Source organism: Dreissena polymorpha, chromosome 7, assembly GCF_020536995.1.
Source record: "Dreissena polymorpha isolate Duluth1 chromosome 7, UMN_Dpol_1.0, whole genome shotgun sequence".
NCBI classification, from domain to species: Eukaryota; Metazoa; Mollusca; class Bivalvia; order Myida; family Dreissenidae; genus Dreissena; species Dreissena polymorpha.
The window spans coordinates 80,138,696-80,158,484 of record NC_068361.1 but is presented as its reverse complement, the minus strand read 5'-3'; the positions used below and the strand labels follow the sequence as shown (position 1 = coordinate 80,158,484).

Genomic DNA, 19,789 nt, shown 5'->3' with positions numbered 1-19,789 from the left:
AAAGGGTAAATATTGATCAACCATCATAGTTATGTCAAAACTGCTCATTACAGAGATCTCACAAAACCAGCAAGGGTTTCTTTACCATTCCTATGTGGGGAAAAGGTGTGGGAACACTTCACAAGGAGCAACCTTGTGACCTTTATCTTTGTATTTTTTTTTAAAGTTTGTCTTTCTACCTTTAAAAAGACCTTCTGGGAAGACATTTAAAAGTAACAAGATGTGTTTGTGAATCACTATGTCCCCATATATTTGACCTTTGACCTTGAAGGATGATCTTGACCTTGACCTTTCACCACTCAAAATGTGCAGCTACATGAGAAACACATGCATGCCAAATATGAAGTTGCTATCTTCAATATTGCAAAAGTTATAGCAAATGTTAAAGTTTGACACAAACAAACAAAGCAACAAACAAACAGAGAGTGCAAAAACAACATGTCCCCCACTATAGTGGTGGGGGACATAAAAATAGTAAATATAGTAAATACACCATAACTATAACGTTGTGATATGGAGCCAAATGTTAGCCCTAAGTTGGCAAGTTTAAAGACTGAAAACAGCTGTGGCATATTAAGGGTTACTTGTTAACTGATTCATCCCCTCAGTGTTATAATAACAGATACAATAGTATCACTATTAACACTCGACACATAAACTCCCCACAGAAGCAGTCAAGAATCCCTCTGAATAACTGCTGATCGTTCGGACATGTCCGATGGTTTTTCCTCAGGATCGGCTATTTCCAGTTTACCCTTTCCCACTTAGATAAGTATTTTGAGGTGTTTGTAGTCTCTTAGAAATATATATTTAATTTCAGACTTTCCTTAATTGATTCAAGTTTTTAAGGCTTCATCTCCAAACCTTAGATACTGATGAGCAGCAAACAGCATAAAACCTGACCAGGCTGAGAGTTACTTGCAGGCCGTTCTGGTTGCATACTGTTTGCACGTAGCCAATATCACTTTGCTTCTAAGTGGGAAGTAGTTAAAATATCAATCCAACTGAGTGGCAAGATAAATTTTCTCATAGAAAGATAACTCTTATAGATAATCTTTGCGAATGCTTTGTAAGAGTTGGCTTGCTTTACCAGGAGTATTTCTTACGCATGTTTTAATGGCTAAGTTTGTATAGTCAACCAAGCACTAAATATAACACATATAGTCCAGTTATAGGCAAAAAAAACAGTTGTATCAGTTTTCATTGATGATCTGTTATGTTGCTAATGTAACACAGTTAAAGATTGTTACATTACAACAACTTGAGAAAACAAGCAAACCCAGTCTCTTATGCTTATTTGACTTAATTTGACCTTATACAGTTTTGGACTGTCATTTTTGGTTTCAGAAAGGCAGTTTTATGTTAACTTGCCAGACCAGATGACGGATAAATTTGATCCACTTTTCAGAACACTGGTTAAGTACCTACCACTAGGGTGGCCCTGGCTAAGGAGATATTGTGTCCGCCTAGCAACCAGGATATTGTGTCCCCCTAGCAACCAGGAGGTCATGGGTTCAATCACCATTGTGGGAGCATTCTTAAGATCTCGCCAAAAGACACAGAGTACTGGTTCTACCCTGGAAACAGACTCGAGAGCACTTCAATAAGCCTTTGGACTTGATGAAATCAAACTTAAATGAAAAGAATAGAAGCAAAGTGAAAACCTCTATGTGCAAACAGCATAAAACCAGAACAGCCTGCAAGTAGCTCGCAGTCTGTTCATGTTTTATGCTGTTTGCTGCTCATCAGTATCTAAGGGTTGGAAATGAAGCCTTTAAAACTTGAATCTAGTAAGAAAAATCTTCAATTAAATATAACTTTCTCAGGGACTTCAAGTGCCTGAAAATACATATCTAAGTGGCAAAGGGTTAACTGCTAGACTGCTTATGTACCTACCACTGAGGTAGAGCTCCATGGCGCCGTGAAAGAAGCGAGGCAGTATGACCTCCAGCATGGCTATGAAGTCTCCCAGCTCCTCAGTGATCCCAACCAGCAGGTAGTGGTTGATCAGGTTGTACTTGGCCATGTCCAGGGCCCAACGACTGCCTGGCTGTCTGCAATTTGAAGTAAGCAATGTACTTTACCATGTATTATTTGCACTTTTAAACCATCAAATTTCAATTTAAAAAGTTGGTGTGCGTTGTACATTGCTAAAAAGCTGTTCTTAGCCCGAATATGCGATTAATTCATCATGCTATCCTAAATATTTATCATAGCTTACATGTTTGGCATAAACAATAGAATTCAGTTCTTTACATGTATAATCCTATCAATAATGTTTCATTTTTTGAATTACATTGTTTATGGCGCTATTTTCCCAATACAAAAGCACAGGCTGTACAATTTAACGCTAAATAAAAATCACTGGGTGAAATTGGGCCACAAAAAAGCTCAAGCCAAATTTAAAACAAGACTATTGCCAAACAATAAAAGTCCCCTACCGGTGAAACTCAACCATTTTCAGCAATATTTCTAGTCTATTTGTTGCCATAGCAACCAGAATTCTTGAGGTTGGAACAAAATGAAACTAGAGCTTTGTCACAGACGTGACGAATACCCCCACATGCTGCATTGACACAGAATATTTTGCATGTTGTCTTCACAAAAAACACCAGACACCATGCTCAATGTTTAAAACGCACTAAGTGACCCCGTGACCTAGTTTTTGACCCGGCATGGCCCATGTTCAAACTTAACCTACACATCATCTATATACAACTTCTGACCAAGTGTGGTAAAGATAGGATTAAAACTACTTGAATTAGAGAGCAGACACCATGCTGAATGGGTAAATAGTACTAAGTGACCCCGTGACCTAGTTTTTGATCTGGCATGGCCCATGTTTGAACTTGACCTACACATCATCTAGATACAACTTCTGACCTAGTTTGGTGAAAATCGGATGAAAACTAAATGTACTTGAATTAGAGACCGGACACCATGCTGAATGTTAAACAAGAGGCCAGCTGGAATCAATTGGGCTCAAGCCCTTGATAGTATGAACAATCTGAGTAAGTTCTAAATAAACAGACCCAAAATGGGAAATTTATCGCATAAACAAGAAGAAACGTAAAATTTAAACTTCAAATGGTTCCTTTTCAACAATAAGTTGGACAAATTTTCCTAACTCTCAAAGGGGTTCTGGCCCTTGATGATATAAAACATCTGTTGAAGTTTCAAATTGAAAAGGATAGAACTTTATATGTAAACAAACAAGAAATGTGTTTATCGGAAACACTATGTCCCCTTCTGCGCCGCTTTGAATTATTTTTTTTACCTTGAAGGATGACCTTGACCTTTCACCACTCAAAATGTGCAGCTCCATGAGAAACACATGCATGCCAAATATGAAGTTGCTTTCTTCAATATTGCAAAAGTTATGGCGAATTGTTAAAGATTTTCATTTTTTCTTAAATTAAAGGGGAGATAATTCTAGACTTATAACTCCGATATTGCTCATTTTCAATAGGATTTGATTCATCATTCAGATAAAGACACTGTGCAAGTTGGGAAACGATTGGATGAAAACTGTGGACTTGATTGCATAAACAAGCCTTATTTCACAATTTTCTCAAATTGAAGGGGAGATAATTCTGGACTTTTTACTCTGATGTAACCCATTTTCAATAGGCTTCGAGTCCTCATAAATATAAAGACACTGAACAAGTTTGAAAAGAATCAGATGAAAACTGTGGACTTTATCGTGTAAACAAGAAAAAGTCTAACGCACCCAAGCACGGAGGGACGAGGGAAACCACACCATGACATAAGCTCTTTAGGCCAGTAGAGCTAAAAACACACTAAGTACCCCGTGACCTAGTTTTTGACACGGCATGACCCATATTTGAACTTGAACTAGACATCATCTAGATACATTATCTGACCAAGTTTGGTGAAGATCGGATGAAAACAACTTTAGAGAGCGACACTTAATAGGGACCGACATACCGACAAACCGACAAGCTCACTCCTAAACTTTGTTTGTAATATTCTCCCTATTGCCATCTGTCCAAGTTTCAAGTTTCATGAAAAAATATGAACTTTTAAAGTTATCGCAGGATCCAGAAAAGTGTGACAGACTGACTGACAGACACACAGAGCGCAAACCATAAGTCCCCTCAGGTTTCACCGGTAGGGGACTAATAACAGCCCTGTAACACATATATTGCATCACAACTTTGTACAAGATCACTATATGTCATTTACAAATTACGCTCTGGGACTTGTATCTGCATAAACGATTATAAAAGTAATCTTATCATAGAAATCATGACACCCCTTTACTGTGGCAAATTTGTTTGATAAAATTTGAATCCACATCAATGATTGGATCAATTCTAGCAAACAATCATACAAGGATCATTCCTGTGAAGTTTCAAGGAAATCTGCCGATGGATTTAAAAGGAAATGCTGGTAAATGATTCATTTATAGACCATTCGCAAAAGACAAACAAATGATCCCAAAAGCCAATAGTATGTATGTTGGTAAATAAAATCAAAAGACTTCTGGCTTGCTTAGAGCAACAACTGATTTTAATCACTCTGCCTACCTGCATCTATAGGAATGTCCACAGAAGAATGGGATCTGCAGCCAGAGGTTGACTGGGTCACAATCCTTCTGTCCCTGCTCCACACACTCGTCAAAGGTCTGTATAACCAGTCAGAACAGGAACATAAGAACAAAGCTGTATCATTGGCAAATAGAATATCTTTAAAATAAAGGAAGAAAATGTACATATCTAAGTTATTAAATTAAAAACGAAGGTTTACGTATTTTTGGGGTGCTTTCATCACTTAGTAGTTGCATATTAACCACATGAATTGTAAGTTATGAAATATCCATATATTAAACCACAAAAATAGTGTTCATAGATACAACTTTTACTAAGTGAGATCACATCATCATGGCTTATAAAAACAAGTGGTATGTTGATATTTGACACAGTTTTTTTCCCACTCATTCAAATAACATTGTTACAAGAGCATGCAAAAATTACTTTTATGGCATATGTGGCCAGTGTAGCTCAAGCCTGCCCGCCCACTTGCACAGTCTAGTCAGGGACTACGTCATCGCTATATAACTCCTCAGTGTACATATCCTGACCAGACTGTGCAGATGCGCAGGCTGGGCTTGAGCTTTGCTTGCAGCATATTGCACAAGACCCAATTTCTCATGATGGGCGTCTAAAAAAAAAAAATCCTTGGGATTATGCTTAAATCAGCCAATTAAATACTTGATTTTATTTATTCTGGTCTGCTGGCGTTATGTATGCTTATTTAACAGCTACACCAAAACAATATGAATAGGCCACAAAATATTTTCAATCACACTCTTGATGCATTAACACTAAGAAATGATGACAAACAATAAAAAGTACCATGTCACTGCCCATTCTCCTGCGTTTGACCTGCGGCCGAAAGTTGTCCCCGTATCGCATGAAGTAATAGTAAGACAGAAGGCGATCCAGGGGGTTACGAATGATGTTGATGTAGACTGGCACCCCATCTGACAACCCCAACCTGGAAGTAAACACAGAATCAATGGTTTCAGTCTATGTAGACTGGCACCCCATCTGATAACCCCAACCTGAAAGTAAACACAGAATCAATTGTTTCAGTCGTTTTTTATTGTAAACTTGGGGCCAAAATTCTAACCCATCCCCAAGCTCAAAAACAAATTGTTTTGGTTTTTTATTGCATTCCTTAAATTCCCACTTACACGTGTTAAAAAATAAAAACATGTCTAGATCAAGCTCATATTCCTATCAAGCTCTATAAATTGAACCTTAGTATAAATAATATTGAAAGCATAATTATTTATTTTAAAGTACTTGTTAGCAAACAAAAACAGCAAAACGATTTCCCAATTTTAATCAAAATTACGGTATTTTTCCCAATCCAGTGGGCCGAGTACCCATTCCCAAAAATGACACTGTGGTCTGTATTTAATTGATTAAATACATATTTGTTTGTTTGGTGGGTTACATGCTTTGTGTTTATTTGAATTAATTATGGTTTGGTTGTTTTCTTTTTTAGGGTTGACATCAAGGGTTGACGGTTCAGCCCTCTACCAACTGAACTAGCAGGCCACTCAAATAGACAAATAAAGGAAATAGACAGATAAAGGAAGGTAGCTCAAATAAAAAGATAAAGGCATGCCACTCAAGCAGACAGATAAAGGCAGGCCCCACATATAGACAGATAAAGACAGCCCACTCATATAGACAGATAAAGACAGCCCACTCATAAAGAAAGATAAAGGCAGGCCAATTAAATAAACAGATAAAGGCAGGTCCTGCATATAGACAGATAAAGATAGCCCACGTATATAGACAGATAAAGACAGCCCACTCATATAGACAGATAAGACAGCCCAGTCATACAGACAGATACAGGAAATAGACATAATTATAAAAGCAGGTAGCTCAAATGGAAATATAAAGGCTGGCCACTCAAACAGACAGATAAAGGCAGGCCACTCATGTAGACAGATAAAGACAGTCCACTCATAAAGCAAGATAAAGGCAGGCCCCACATATTGACATATGAAGGCAGGCCAGTCAAATACATGTATGCAGATAATGACAATCTTCTCAAATAGACAGATAAAGGCAGGCCATTCAAATAGACAGATAAAGGCAGGCCATTCAAATAGACAGATAAAGGCAGGCCATTCAAATAGACAGATAGAGGCAGGCCACTCAAAAAAAACAGATAACAACAGGTATTTCAAAGAGACCAATAAAAGCAGTCCAGTCAAATATACAAATAATGACACAATCTTCTAAAATCTACTAAAATAGACAGATAAAGGCAGACCACTCAACTAAACATATACAGGTAATTCACTATATATCATTTACTATAATGCGAAGATTCGGAAGATGATAGACTAAGACACATGATACGGTAGCAGGGCTAATTTAAACATTTTATCCTCTTTAGACTCTCAGTTTGGAGCACTTGTTTAGGCATTTGTATGCAGTATACCGAGTTCCTGAATAAATTGTTTTTGTTCTCTGTGATTGAAACAGTGTATTAAATAAATGCATGTGAAAACATTGCAGCAAAACAATAATTTTTGTATTAATCAGCATAAACAAATGATTTTAAAAACATTAAGTGCATATGTGTCAGTTTTTAAAATCTTACCAAGCTTAAAAAAGTAATAAACTAACATGTTTAACAAAGAAGGATACTTTTTATGTTCTTGAAAAATAGTCACAAATTTTGTATACTAAAACAAATATACACAGAATTTATGTTAAAGTTATACACCACATGGCTTAAAAAATCTGATTATTTAGAAACACATGGAATACAGGCAAGATGTTTCCGATAAAAACACCATGAAACATGAAATTCTTGAATTGTCAAATCCCCATGAGACCATGTATTCCTTTATCTTCAGGAGTATGAATATGCAATAATGTTTTATATTGCAGATAACAAGATGGCTGCCAGTCATTACCACCACCGGAATGATTGATAATACCAAGGAAAACATTATAAAGAAATTTTATGATTTAGACATTCCTTGGTGAATACAACCATCATCTTTGAAATTTCCTGATATACATGTAAGGTATAGTATTTAGATTTGGATTTATTTCATGTATGAAACTGGAAAAATTTAGCATATGTTTCTTTAAAAATGGTTTGACAATGAACCTGCTCATCCCTTTCAAATAAAAAGCATAAACTGAAACTGAATTATGAGCATTTAATTCCATAGATTGAGTATTATACAACCCAAGAATACCGGTAGTTAAAATACATTAGTTTCTGATTTAGGATTTGAATAAAAGTTTTTACAACATTACAGCCATATCAATTAGAGTTGCAACTTTAAAGGCACTTCAATTGCTCAACATTTTAGACTCGATGTCTACACCTACTGACTGTTGACATTTCACTAGAAAGAAATACATTAAAACATGCTTAATTATCGTATGCTTTGCACTCCATTTACTGTACATTGAGTAAAATCTGGAAGACTTTTCAAGTACCTTGTAATTAACGATTAATTGGCAAAGCAATTATCAAATTTGACTGTTAAGAACCTCAAATTTTACCAAGTTGCAATGCCAATTCTTACACAATGTTGCTAGAAATGAAACCTACTGAAAACCAAATCAATGCACGTACATGTATTTTGAGCAGTAATGAGTCTGGCTTCCGAGATTTAAGACAATTATGACCTGTAACTAACAGTTCAACCAAGTGCATGTACATTATATTTAAACCATTCAAAGAGAAAAAGCATGCACACAATTGTAACATACATGTGGATTGTACCAGTATGAGCAATGCACCAAGATTATGGATGTCCCATTGGACACAAAGGAACTAAATTGAGGTTTCTTGTTTCCAGCAGGGCTTTCAGAAGGCCTCTCGCCACAGGTCCATTGATCTCCCGTGATGTCTTGTGATCATTCAGATTTAACTTTTAGTCACACAGGGTAAAGACAGAACTTGCAGAACAAAACTGAAGGACTGACAAAATAAATAAATAAATCCCAACAATTAGTGTTCAACAAATTTGCAATTTGTTCGCACAAGTCCTCATTTTCAGGACACGTGAGCAAGTTTTTTCTTGTTTTTAATGACTCATATGGATCAAGGGTCCTTAAGAAAGTCAGTTATACTTTTTCACAAAACCAGAATCAAAAGTGTCAGGCAAAATGCTTAATTTCTTAACAATAATAAGTCTTGCAATGGTCATGTTGGGTTTAATTCATTGTTCAAATTAATCGTGACCAATGATGTAACCTATCAGCTGGGTACAAGAAAATTGAAACATGTTGTGTATTCTGGAGAAAAGAAAATTGAAAAATGTGTGTCTCAAAAGAAAATTACAGAAATTGTGTCTAATACTATAACAAAGCTCTGCTGCAAACACAGATCAATAAAAATAACAGATTTTCTTTATAGAAGTAGATTTCTGAAAATACTGAGAGGAATACGCAATGAAATAAATGTGTCAGAGTATTAACTCCTTAATTTTAACGTGTGAGTTAGCGTATAATTGTGTTTATGCTTCTTAATAAATTTCATTTTAAAGCCTGGTTATTTATCCTTCAATTTCAGGTTATTATTACATGCTTACAAAAGTTTCATTAATACTTATAGACATATCCAAAGATAGAAAATTAATAGCCTATTGTTATTACCAGAACTACCAGAACAGACAATATGTGTGGGCATATTTCTTGTAAATCACAATTTGCAATGACTCCTGTTCATGATTAACAACCACAGTGACATTTAGAAGCTAAACATTTCACTAGAAACACTCCCAGACACTAGTCTGAATACAGAATTACCCATGGGGAAAGAGATTCAAATACAGGGGCGTAGCTTTGTTTGATTGGTTTGCTCAGACAGTTAATAATTTTAGACAGAATTTACGTCAAAACTCTAAGCTTACTTGCACTTTTCCAGGAAAAGCCATGTGATTGATTAACGACTTACGACCATTACCAACCGATTCTGATTCCAGTCCCTCCCCCAAATTTCGTTTTTGATGGAGGTATAAAAATAAGCCTCACTTTGTGAAAAAGGGGTTTAATGCAAGTGCGTAAAGTGTGGTCCCAGTTTAGCCTGTGCAGTCAGGGACAACACTTTCCTCCTTTACTAGATTTTTGCAAAGAAGAGACTTTCTTAAAATGAAGCATATCATAATTTAAAGCGGAAAGTGTCGTCGCTTATAAGCCTGCGCAGACTGTACAGGCTAATCTGGGATGACACTTAGGTCACATGCATTAAACCCCCTTTTCTCAGAGCGTGGCTCAAACAGTTTTGGTGAGTCATTGGGAGCCAGCCAAATAATATCAGCTACGCGCATGAAAACTTCACATTTACTGTTACAACCCACTATATATTATCACAGACAATAGGCAATACCAGATTTCTATTGAAAAAGCATGAAGACATGAAACAATTACCATAATTTACTGCATCTTATGAATTTTTCCTTAACAATTCTAAAGAAAAGGATGTGATCAACAGCTTTTTTGTGGTCCCCAAGTTTTAATGTAAGCACATGACTCAGTCAATATCATATATTAAGCTTATAACAGATCTTGCTCTATAGGGAAATCTTAACTTGTATGTCAATTTCTTTGATTTCTGTTTAACAAATGAGTAATATATCAACCAATAAATGCAAGGCTCTCATGCTTTTATTTTGTGAACTGATCTTACTTTCGAGATTGAAGAAATAAGAACATTCACCATGAATGTTTGAGGCACTTAGTAGAGTATTCATATTATCCACAACACAGGGATCGTTAGGTAAAAAAATACCCTATTATACTATATACATATATACAAGGGATACAACTGTCAAATTTCCTGCACAACATCATAGTCTGAACAATAGCAAAAAAATCGCTTCCAAAAGCAATACTTACACCAAAAAAAATGTATAACAACAGCTCAGACATTTATCTATCAGATAATAACTACGTTTATAGCAGTAAAAGTGTTCATAGTTGTGTTTGAAACGAAAGTTTCATGAAAAACGGTAAAATTTTCGAAATGCGACACAGGTGTGCACACCCACTTTGTCACATTTTGTTTCATAATTTAATAATTACAGAGAAGTTGAGCAAATTTTACCTTGTTTTATTATCCATAGACACTTTATTAATCAAAGTAGACACCTTCCATAATTGCATGTAACTGCATATATGTAAAACACCGTAAATATTAAATTTGTTTACATTTCTACCATCGTCAAAGATTTGTATGCAATTTGTCAGGTAATGTTACGTGGAACGTGAATGGCTGGATTTATTACTGCAGTGGAATTTCAACCAATCAAATCGCATGTTAGAAATACATGTGAAATATCCAAAATAAAAGTAAAATATTGTCATTGTGAAATTGAAGCAGATTGATATGAATTTCTAGCAAAATATGCTCACTAAATAGTAACTATGTTCTATTTCACTATGAAAAAAAACTATCCAAGGAATATGTACTAGCAAAAGAGCTTTATAACAAAGGAATACGAAAATTACTTCTAGAATTCTCAGTTTTCAGCTGTGCACACCTGTGTCCAAGTAAGGATTTTTGAGCATTTTGAATGAAACTTTCTCTCTTAGTTCAATGAAAAGCTTGTACTTTATTGCCAAGTGTATTATTTTCTGAAAGATAAATGTCTTGGCTGTTGTAATACAGTTTAATTGGTGTATTTATTGCATTTGGAAGCAAATTTTTCGCTATTGTTTACACCATGGTTGTGTGCAGGAATTTTCACAGTTGTATCCCTTGTATATATATGTAGTATAACATAATATTTTTACTTAACGGTCCCTATGATCCACAATGGTGACACATTATTTATTGTTAAATGCATAAGGAAAACAAAACGTATTGTATTTTATATGTTATGGGCATGATTTTATAACTAATGGTTAAATAAAAAAATGATTGATTATCAAAGTTTAATGAATATGGACTTTAAACAGAATTAAACATTTTTTTTACAACTTGATCCACAACACTAGTGGCAACAAAGTATATATACACAACAAGAGATGTGTTTGTCAGAAACACAATGCCCCCTTCTGCGCCGCTTTGTAGCCATATATTTGACCTTTGACCTTGAAGGATGCCTTGACCTTTCACCACTCAAAATGTGCAGCTCCATGAGATACACATGCAAGCCAAATATCAAGTTGCTATCTAAAGCGACATAGAACTTATGAGCATTTTTTGAAACCTAAACGCGAAACCTAAACGCAAAGTGTGACGGAAGGACAGACGGACGGTCCAATCACCATATGCCCTCCTTGGGGCATAACAGTGATTTTTTTGCTTTATATTTCAGGCCTTTTATGCCACAGGTCCTAAATTCAGCCCCATTCCCAATGCAAATCTGGTTGTTTTTTTCCCAATTGAAAAAAAATATTCCCAATCCCCCCCCCCCAATGTTTTTTTTTTAAACCTTTTAATATATAAGTTAACCTGATCTAGTGTAGAAAATAGAAAAATATTGCATAATTTAATAATCTGTTGCCTTGAATTTGTTTTAAAAACAGTATAATATGTTTCATTGATTGTTTAAGACTTTCCTTATTTTCCACAAAATCCTGCGTTTCGCGCGAAATTTTTCACCTCAAAAAAGGCCAGGCCCTTTACCCAAAATCAGATAAAAAAAACTGTACTTATCACTAGGGATGGCAAAATTATTCGAATATTCGAATATTCGATTGAATGGTCAGCATTCGAATAATAAAAATGATATTCGCATATTCGCATTTTTATACAACCATAATTTCACCAATATTTAATGACCTGCGAACCGCTTACTAAAAAACAACCAAAATCACCTGGGAGTAACATGTTTGACGTGACGTTCTTCGTGTCAAACTGATAACCCGGCCCGTATCAGTGTTGATTGCGCAATGCAATATACACGCTCTAAGAAAGGCCCCGACTGTTTTCGCCAATGGGGTGCCAATTAACGGTTTCAATTGACTGGCGAATAATAATTAAGTTTTGTGATCACAGTATGTACAGCCATTAAAATGTGTGAATTACTCAAATCGCGCAATGCAATATACTTACTATAAGAAAGGGCCCGAACTGTTGTTTGTCAATTAGGTACAAATTAAGGGCTTCAATTTACTTTCGAATAATAATTTAGTTTTTGTGATCACAGTTTGAACAGACATTTAAATATGTGAATTACTCAAAAGGAACAGATGATATAAACTAAACAATCATCAAGGAATCATAATTCAAATCTGAAAATGCCACCAGCCCCTTCTGCAGTATGGAATACTTTACATGGTCTGAGGATAAGAAGACCGCAACGTGTAATGTGTGTAAACTTAGTTTTACATATGCGCAGTCTGCTACAAATCTGTGGAATCAATAAAAAATATAATTCTATGACACGATGTTTTTCATTCTATTTGTGCCCGATCACAGTATCGGTCATAGTATTAGTCGACAGCGTACATTTTTTAGATAGCAACGTTAATAAACAGCCTCGTATATAGTAAACGGATATAACTTACAAACCAATGGAAATTAACACATAACAAGGTAAAATCAATCCAGCCGTTTTATGCGAATATTCGAATAATTGATTGAATGAATTTTTGAACATTCGAATACCGATATTGGTATTCGATGCCAACCCTACTTATCACACATGTGCATAATATTTATGCCCCCCTTTCGAAGAAGAGGGGGTATATTGTTTTGCACATGTCGGTTGGTCTGTCGGTCCGTCGGTCGGTCCATCCACCAGATGTTTTCCAGATGATAACTCAAGAACGCTTACGCCTAGGATCATGAAACTTCATAGGTACATTGATCATGACTGGCAGATGACCCCTATTGATTTTGAGGTCGCTAGGTCAAAGGTCAAGGTCACAGTGACTCGTTCTTGGATGCAGTTTAGGACCACATTTGCAGATTATATTATGTACTGTTGTCGTGGGGTCTATCTACCAGGGCTAGCGCTGTCCCAAAATTTCTTTGAGCCAACCAGTTTTTTTGTTTTTTGGTGCGCGAAAACTGGTTTGGAAATAATAATATATACATGTACTAAGGTCACAGTGACAAAAAACGTATTCACACAATGGCTGCCACTACAACTGACAGCCCATATGGGGGGCATGCATGTTTTACAAACAGCCCTTGTTTGTAAAATTTTGATAATATGTTATCAAAATAGTCGTTATTAACCAGTTATCGGCTTCTTTGAAACAGGGTTTTCAATAACTTTTGAGCCAACAGGCCGAAATGTGAAACCAACAGGCCTTCTAGAGGGGTCCCCTGGAAAATTTTAAACACATGATTTCCTGCAGTTTGGGCCATTTTATGGCTTTTTTAATGGTCAACCAGGCACTTAAATTTGAGCATTTTTGTGTGCATTTTATGAATTTTAGCTTTTTTTAACTAACAAAAGATAAATGACAAAAGTTCTTTATTACTTTTGTAAAATTGTAACTTATATTTCTGGACTTTTTATGATTTTGACGGTGTTTTTTGCACAATGTTCCAATTGGGACATAAGGACAAAACTTCGATTTTGGATTGGGATTTTAACCAGCCAAAATCTGATATCAAACGGCTGAATTGGCTGCGGCCGGCTCTTGTTGAGAACCCTGTTGAAATATAAGATACACTATTGACATGCGAATATTTTTCCCAATTGAGCAAGTTTTGCGATTAATTTTTTCCCCAAAATGGGGTTTTTTATGTCCAAAATTCCAGTGTGGCGTTTTCCCAAAATGGAGCAGAAAAGGCCTGTATTTTACAGCCTGTGCCTTTTTGATCTTGGGAAAAATAGCTTTTGGCCAGATGTTTGGAAAAAAATGCTACTTTTTGCCAAAGGGAAAAAGCCTTTTTTTCTTTTTGCCATTGTAAGAGGCTGTAATTTTGGGTAAAAAAATCCCTGCATTATTATATCCCCCAAAACCTGCCGCGAAGTCGTCCTTTTGCCCTTGACCCTTAATATTTTGATTGGCAAACCATTAGAAGGTCAACCTATTTAAACACTAACCAGCATACCTAGTTATATGATCCTTAAAAATCTCTACATATTATGTGGAAGCAATTACAATATTGCAAGTACGTCATGTGACCTTCACCTTTGACATGATGACCTCTAACTTTATAGGTGTCTTCCTTTAACCCAAGTAACCACTATACCATATGCCTAATTAATTGTAGGTCAAAGCGTTTTCAAGATATTATGTGACAAGCCCCTGCAACCTTTAACTTAGACATGTTAACTTCAAAATCAAAAGATGTATTCGTTCCTTCATACCTATATAGAATATCATAGGTCAATGCATATTCTAGATATCATGCAGACTCCAGTTTTTTTATACAAGGTCCCATAACCTTAACGTTTGACCTGGAGAAAGCAAACTTAAGATGCCTCTCCTTATCCTCCTATGTAACAAATATACAAAATTGAATGTGGATAGGTCAAAGCTTTAGGAAAATATAATGCCTAAAGGAATTGCCTGTTACAAATCCCTTTCACCTGATGCAAATGATATCCTTATATGGTTTTCCTTAAACTCAAGTAACCACAGTACCAATTTGGTGTGGTGGTCGAGTGGTAACACTCTGGTCTACCATTCCAAAGGTTCCCGGTTCAATTCCCGGCCGGGGCACTGAAAATTTTAGAAATGCTTCAAGTGTTTCCAACCCAACTAGAGATGTACTGGTATGAAACCCAGGTAATTCTCGAGTGTATCGGTGCTATACACTGAGCACGTAAAAGAACCAAGGGATCTATTCGCAAAGAGCTAGGATTCCTAGTATCTCAAAACTGTCTCTTCTGCTTGCTGTCTCTTCAGCAAAACCAAAGGAAGGACCCCATTGGAAATAAGTGTTTGTACTTTCATGGGTTATCTTTGACTGCAAGGTCAAAAGAATATTGTATTTAAATACAATACAAGACAATACAAGTTGGATGATCACAGGTAAAAGCATTCTCCAGCTACTGTGAGGTCACTATAGTTCTGTAAAAAGCTCCTGTGAGAGTTTAACCCTTTGCATGCTGAGAAATTTGTCGTCTGCTAAAATGTCGTCTACTGAATTTCTAAAATTAGTATTTTCTTCGATTTTTTTTTCCAAAGAATACTATCAGAATAGCAAACAGTTTGGATCCTGATGAGACGCCACGTTCTGTGGCGTCTCATCTGGATCCAAACTGTTTGCAAAGGCCTTTAAAATTCGGTTCCAGCGCTAAAAGGGTTAACCTTATCACAAATGGATGCAAACAATATAACCCTGCTTTTTGATAAAAAATAAGTTTACAAATCCAGAAATATCTAGCTGGAAAAACTTTACAGGAAAGTTTTAATGCGGAGAGACAATTGAAATAGATTTAAATCTGCAATAAACTTGCAATGAGTTAAAGGGATATACATAAAATTGTGAAAAAACTAATTAAAACATGTTAAAAATCCAAACTGGTGGAATGCTGTTATATTTACCTTCACAAGTATAATTACAGCTTGCCAATCTGTTTTAACCCTTAAAGCGCTGGAGCTGAATTTTAAAGGCCTTTGCAAACAGTTTGGATCCAGATGAGACGCCACAGAACGTGGCGTCTCATCAGGATCCAAACTGTTTGCTATTCTGATAGTATTCTTTGAAAAAAAATCGAAGAAAATGCTAATTTGAGAAATTCAGCAGAAGACATTTTAGCAGACGACAAATTACCCAGCATGCAAAGGGTTAATAGCTCTGATATCCTATTCTAAACATGCTGCAGATAAAACTTTTTGCCAGTTATTGCCCTGATGATTGATATGTACAAGCGGATGTTCACTTTAATGCACACAAATTCTCTGGTAAAATGTTATAAATTATACATCTAAATGTTTTATAGTGCTTTACATGAAAAGAACATCTATTCACGATCTTGAGAAATTGTGAACATATTAGAGCAGAGACAAGCAGCAAGGAAAACCAAATTGCTTTCCAGAGGTGATGAGCTCAGAACCAAATTGTTTTGTAGTTTACCATCAAGTGACAATGATTGTATTTCTTCTTTCCAGGGAAACATTTCTTTTTTCATTATCTTTACTTCTTGTGTCATAATATATAGCCCAAAATTTTTCTTTCGTATAACAGGAACTTTGTTTTTTAACTGATTAAGGCACAAAATAAAAATATACATAACAAGACCTGTGTTTGTGAAGCAAAATGCCCCCTACTGTGCTTTGGAGCCGTACAGCAGCTATTTCATAGAAAATAATTTAGTCCAAGGCTCATAACTTCATAAAAAAACAATGGACCGGAACCAAACTCACAATTCATTTATAAGTCATGTAGGGAGACCCACATATCGAAATTCAGCAAAATATATGAAAATGTTTCATAAAAAAATCTGGAAAACAGTTATTAAAGAGAAAATTGCGAAGTCCAGGGCCCTGTCATCAACAAAAATCCTTGGACTGGAACAAAAGTCACTCACATACCAAAAAATTAGCTACGTATCTGAAAGCTTTGTAAAAACCCTCCAGAAAACAGTTATTATAATTAAAGAGAAGTCAAAGGCCCATAACTTTGCCAAACATTAATAGACCGGAGCAAAACTCACACTTCATTTGTAAGTGATGTAAGTAGACTCGCACACCAAATATCAGGTCAATATCTTAAAGCGTTTTGGAAAAAAAGTCCGGAAAATGGAATGCCGGACAGACAGACAGAAAGATGGAGAGTCCGACTGCTATATGCCACCCTACCGGGGTCATGAAAATACACATTTTGACCAGTATTTCTTGAAAAATGGAAAACAGGGATACTGTCCTACTTACTTTTTTAAGTCCATAAAGTAGAAGTGTCCATGGTACAGGGCCGGCCTCCGCTCTGTCCACTCAGAAATGTTGTGGATGAAGCTCAACTGTACACAAATGTGGTATTTGGTGGTATTTAAACTGGCAAATATTGACTGAATTTTTAAATCGTGCATCACATTCTATGGCAAAGGCAGTTTAGACTCACTATTGGAAAACAGGGCTTGATCCATGTGTGTAGTGTTGTTCTAAATTAATCAGGGTTGAAACTTCCCATGCATTAACTGGATTTTTGACTGTTACTTTATGCACATGCATTAAGCCCCATTTTCTCTGAGTGAGTCTCATTTATTTTTGCTTGATATTGCTCTAAAATTATGAGCTTGTCTGACAAAGACAACTTTGTTTTATAACTGATACGCCTATCAATTGTTTAAACAATTAGAAAACTTGTCTATCAATGTCTTATATATAACCTTAAAATGAACTATTGACCTTTTACTATTGGATCCTGATGTATCACTGCATATACCGATGCTTTCAAACTAATTTACTCACACAAACTTCTGTGAAAAAAACCTATTCATGCTCAAGAACTTTGCCCTTTGACCTTAATTCATGACCTTGATGAGGAGGGTCTTGCACATTACAATGGCACTTTGGCAAAAAATCATTGTAATTCCTGTAATGTTAATTAAAAACCCCATTTTCTGGACAAAGTTTTGCTCAGCACAAGAAATTGTGGGCAACATATTCATTTATCCTAAACAGTGTTTGTTTTCGTTCAAATTTGGGTGTGGAAGGGGGACCCATTCCCAATGAAAAAGTCTATATTTTTCTCAATTGGGACATTAAAATTCCCAATTGAAGGTTTCCAAAAAAAGTCTTAACATGTCAAATTATCTCTAAATCTAGCTCTTTAAGTTGAACCTTAGAAAATATAATACTGAAATCACTTTTATTATCAATTTTAAAGTATTTGTAAGCATAAAATCAACGTCAATATAAAATTCCCAAAAGAACGTGAAATTTCACAATCCAAAGTGACCCGGTCCCATGGCCAAAATGGTGAAAAAAAATCACTGCTAAACTTTGCCCTTGATCTAGGTCTAGATTATTGCATGTGACACTCTTCATTTCCACCTCATCAGTGAAACAAACAAATCAAGAGGATTAAAGTTTTCTCTTGATGCAAAGCAGGTATTGAATTGTGACCTTGACCTTAGGACCAAGATTTCATGGATTTCAAAAAAAAAATGTAAAAAGAAAAGAAAAGATTTCATGGATGACATGATCCCAACACAACATACATGTCACTTTTGCCATGTTAATTGAAAATGTATTGATGCTGGCAAAGTTATACTCTAAACAAAGTTATACTCAAGATACATATTACTGTTTTGTATATTTTGTCCTGTTTTTATAGGCAATTTGCAACTGGCCTTAAAATAAAACAAGAATATCAGTGAAACTGATGGATGCTCCCCGATGATGGGCTTTGTCAATCTGTGTTAATAACCACATAAAAAAATCTTTTATTAGCCTCTGTGACCTTGACCTTGATCCCAGTGACCTCAATCCTCATTAAAAGGTAGAGGTCCATGCAAGGTACCTACATGCCAAATATGAAAGAGATCGGTAAAGTATTGAAGGTGCTATGAGAAACTGTAACAAAAGTGTGACAGAAAATTCTATTATTAGCCTCGGTGACCTTGACCCCAGTGACCTCAAACCTCATCAAAAGGTAGAGGTCCATGCAAGGTACCTACATGCCAAATATGAAAGAAATCAGTAAAGTTTTGAAGGTGCTATGAGAAACTGAAACAAAAGTGTGAAGGAAAAATATATTATTAGCCTCTGTGACCTTGACCCCCGTGACCTCAAACCTCATCAAAAGGTAGAGGTCCATGCAAGGTACCTACATGCCAAATATGAAAGAGATTGGTAAAGTATTGAAGGTGCTATAAGAAACTGTAAACAAAGTGTGATGGAAAAAGTATATTATTAGCCTCGGTGACCTTGACCTTGACCCAGTGACCTCAAACCTCATCAAAAGGTAGAGGTCAATGCAAGTTACCTACATGCCAAATATGAAAGAGATCGGTAAAGTATTGAAGGTGCTATGAGAAACGGTAACAAAAGTGTGACGGAAGGAAGGAAGAAAGTACAGAAGTAAGGAAGGAACTTCAAACTGGCAACTTATGCTTCCCGAAAATTTTTAGCGAGCGTAAAAATAGTTTTTGTTAACAAGTATTTCTCTTTACACATATTTTTATAATTTTTATATTTATTCCAAAAATAACGTCCAGGGATTTTTTCTTGATTTGGGAAAGGGTCTGGCCTTCCATTTGAGAGGAAAAAGTATTTACAAAATGTAAAAGGGTCTAGTACATTGTCCATATTAAAGTTGACATTTTGTGAAAAATTGCCTCATTAAAAAAAATTCAATGGGAGAATTAAGGGGCCTTTCCTTTGGCTAAGGGGACTTTATAAGGTCCATG

At 35.7% G+C, this 19,789-nt stretch overlaps 1 protein-coding gene across 2 annotated transcripts in view; it reads right to left on the bottom strand.

Moving 5' to 3' along the window:
* The window catches only part of LOC127838769 (heparan sulfate 2-O-sulfotransferase 1-like), a 52,095-nt gene that overhangs the window by 6,699 nt on the left and 25,607 nt on the right, over positions 1–19,789 (bottom strand). For both annotated transcript variants that reach the window (XR_008029941.1, XM_052366760.1), the window contains exons 4-7: positions 17,310–17,395; positions 5,379–5,520; positions 4,551–4,648; positions 1,897–2,054 (exon numbers count right to left, since the gene is read on the bottom strand). Coding sequence is in view for 1 of the 2 variants with exons in the window: in XM_052366760.1 (XP_052222720.1) it covers positions 1,897–2,054; positions 4,551–4,648; positions 5,379–5,520; positions 17,310–17,395 (484 nt within the window). In the remaining variant the exon portion in view is untranslated. The remainder of the gene's footprint in view (positions 1–1,896; positions 2,055–4,550; positions 4,649–5,378; positions 5,521–17,309; positions 17,396–19,789) is intronic.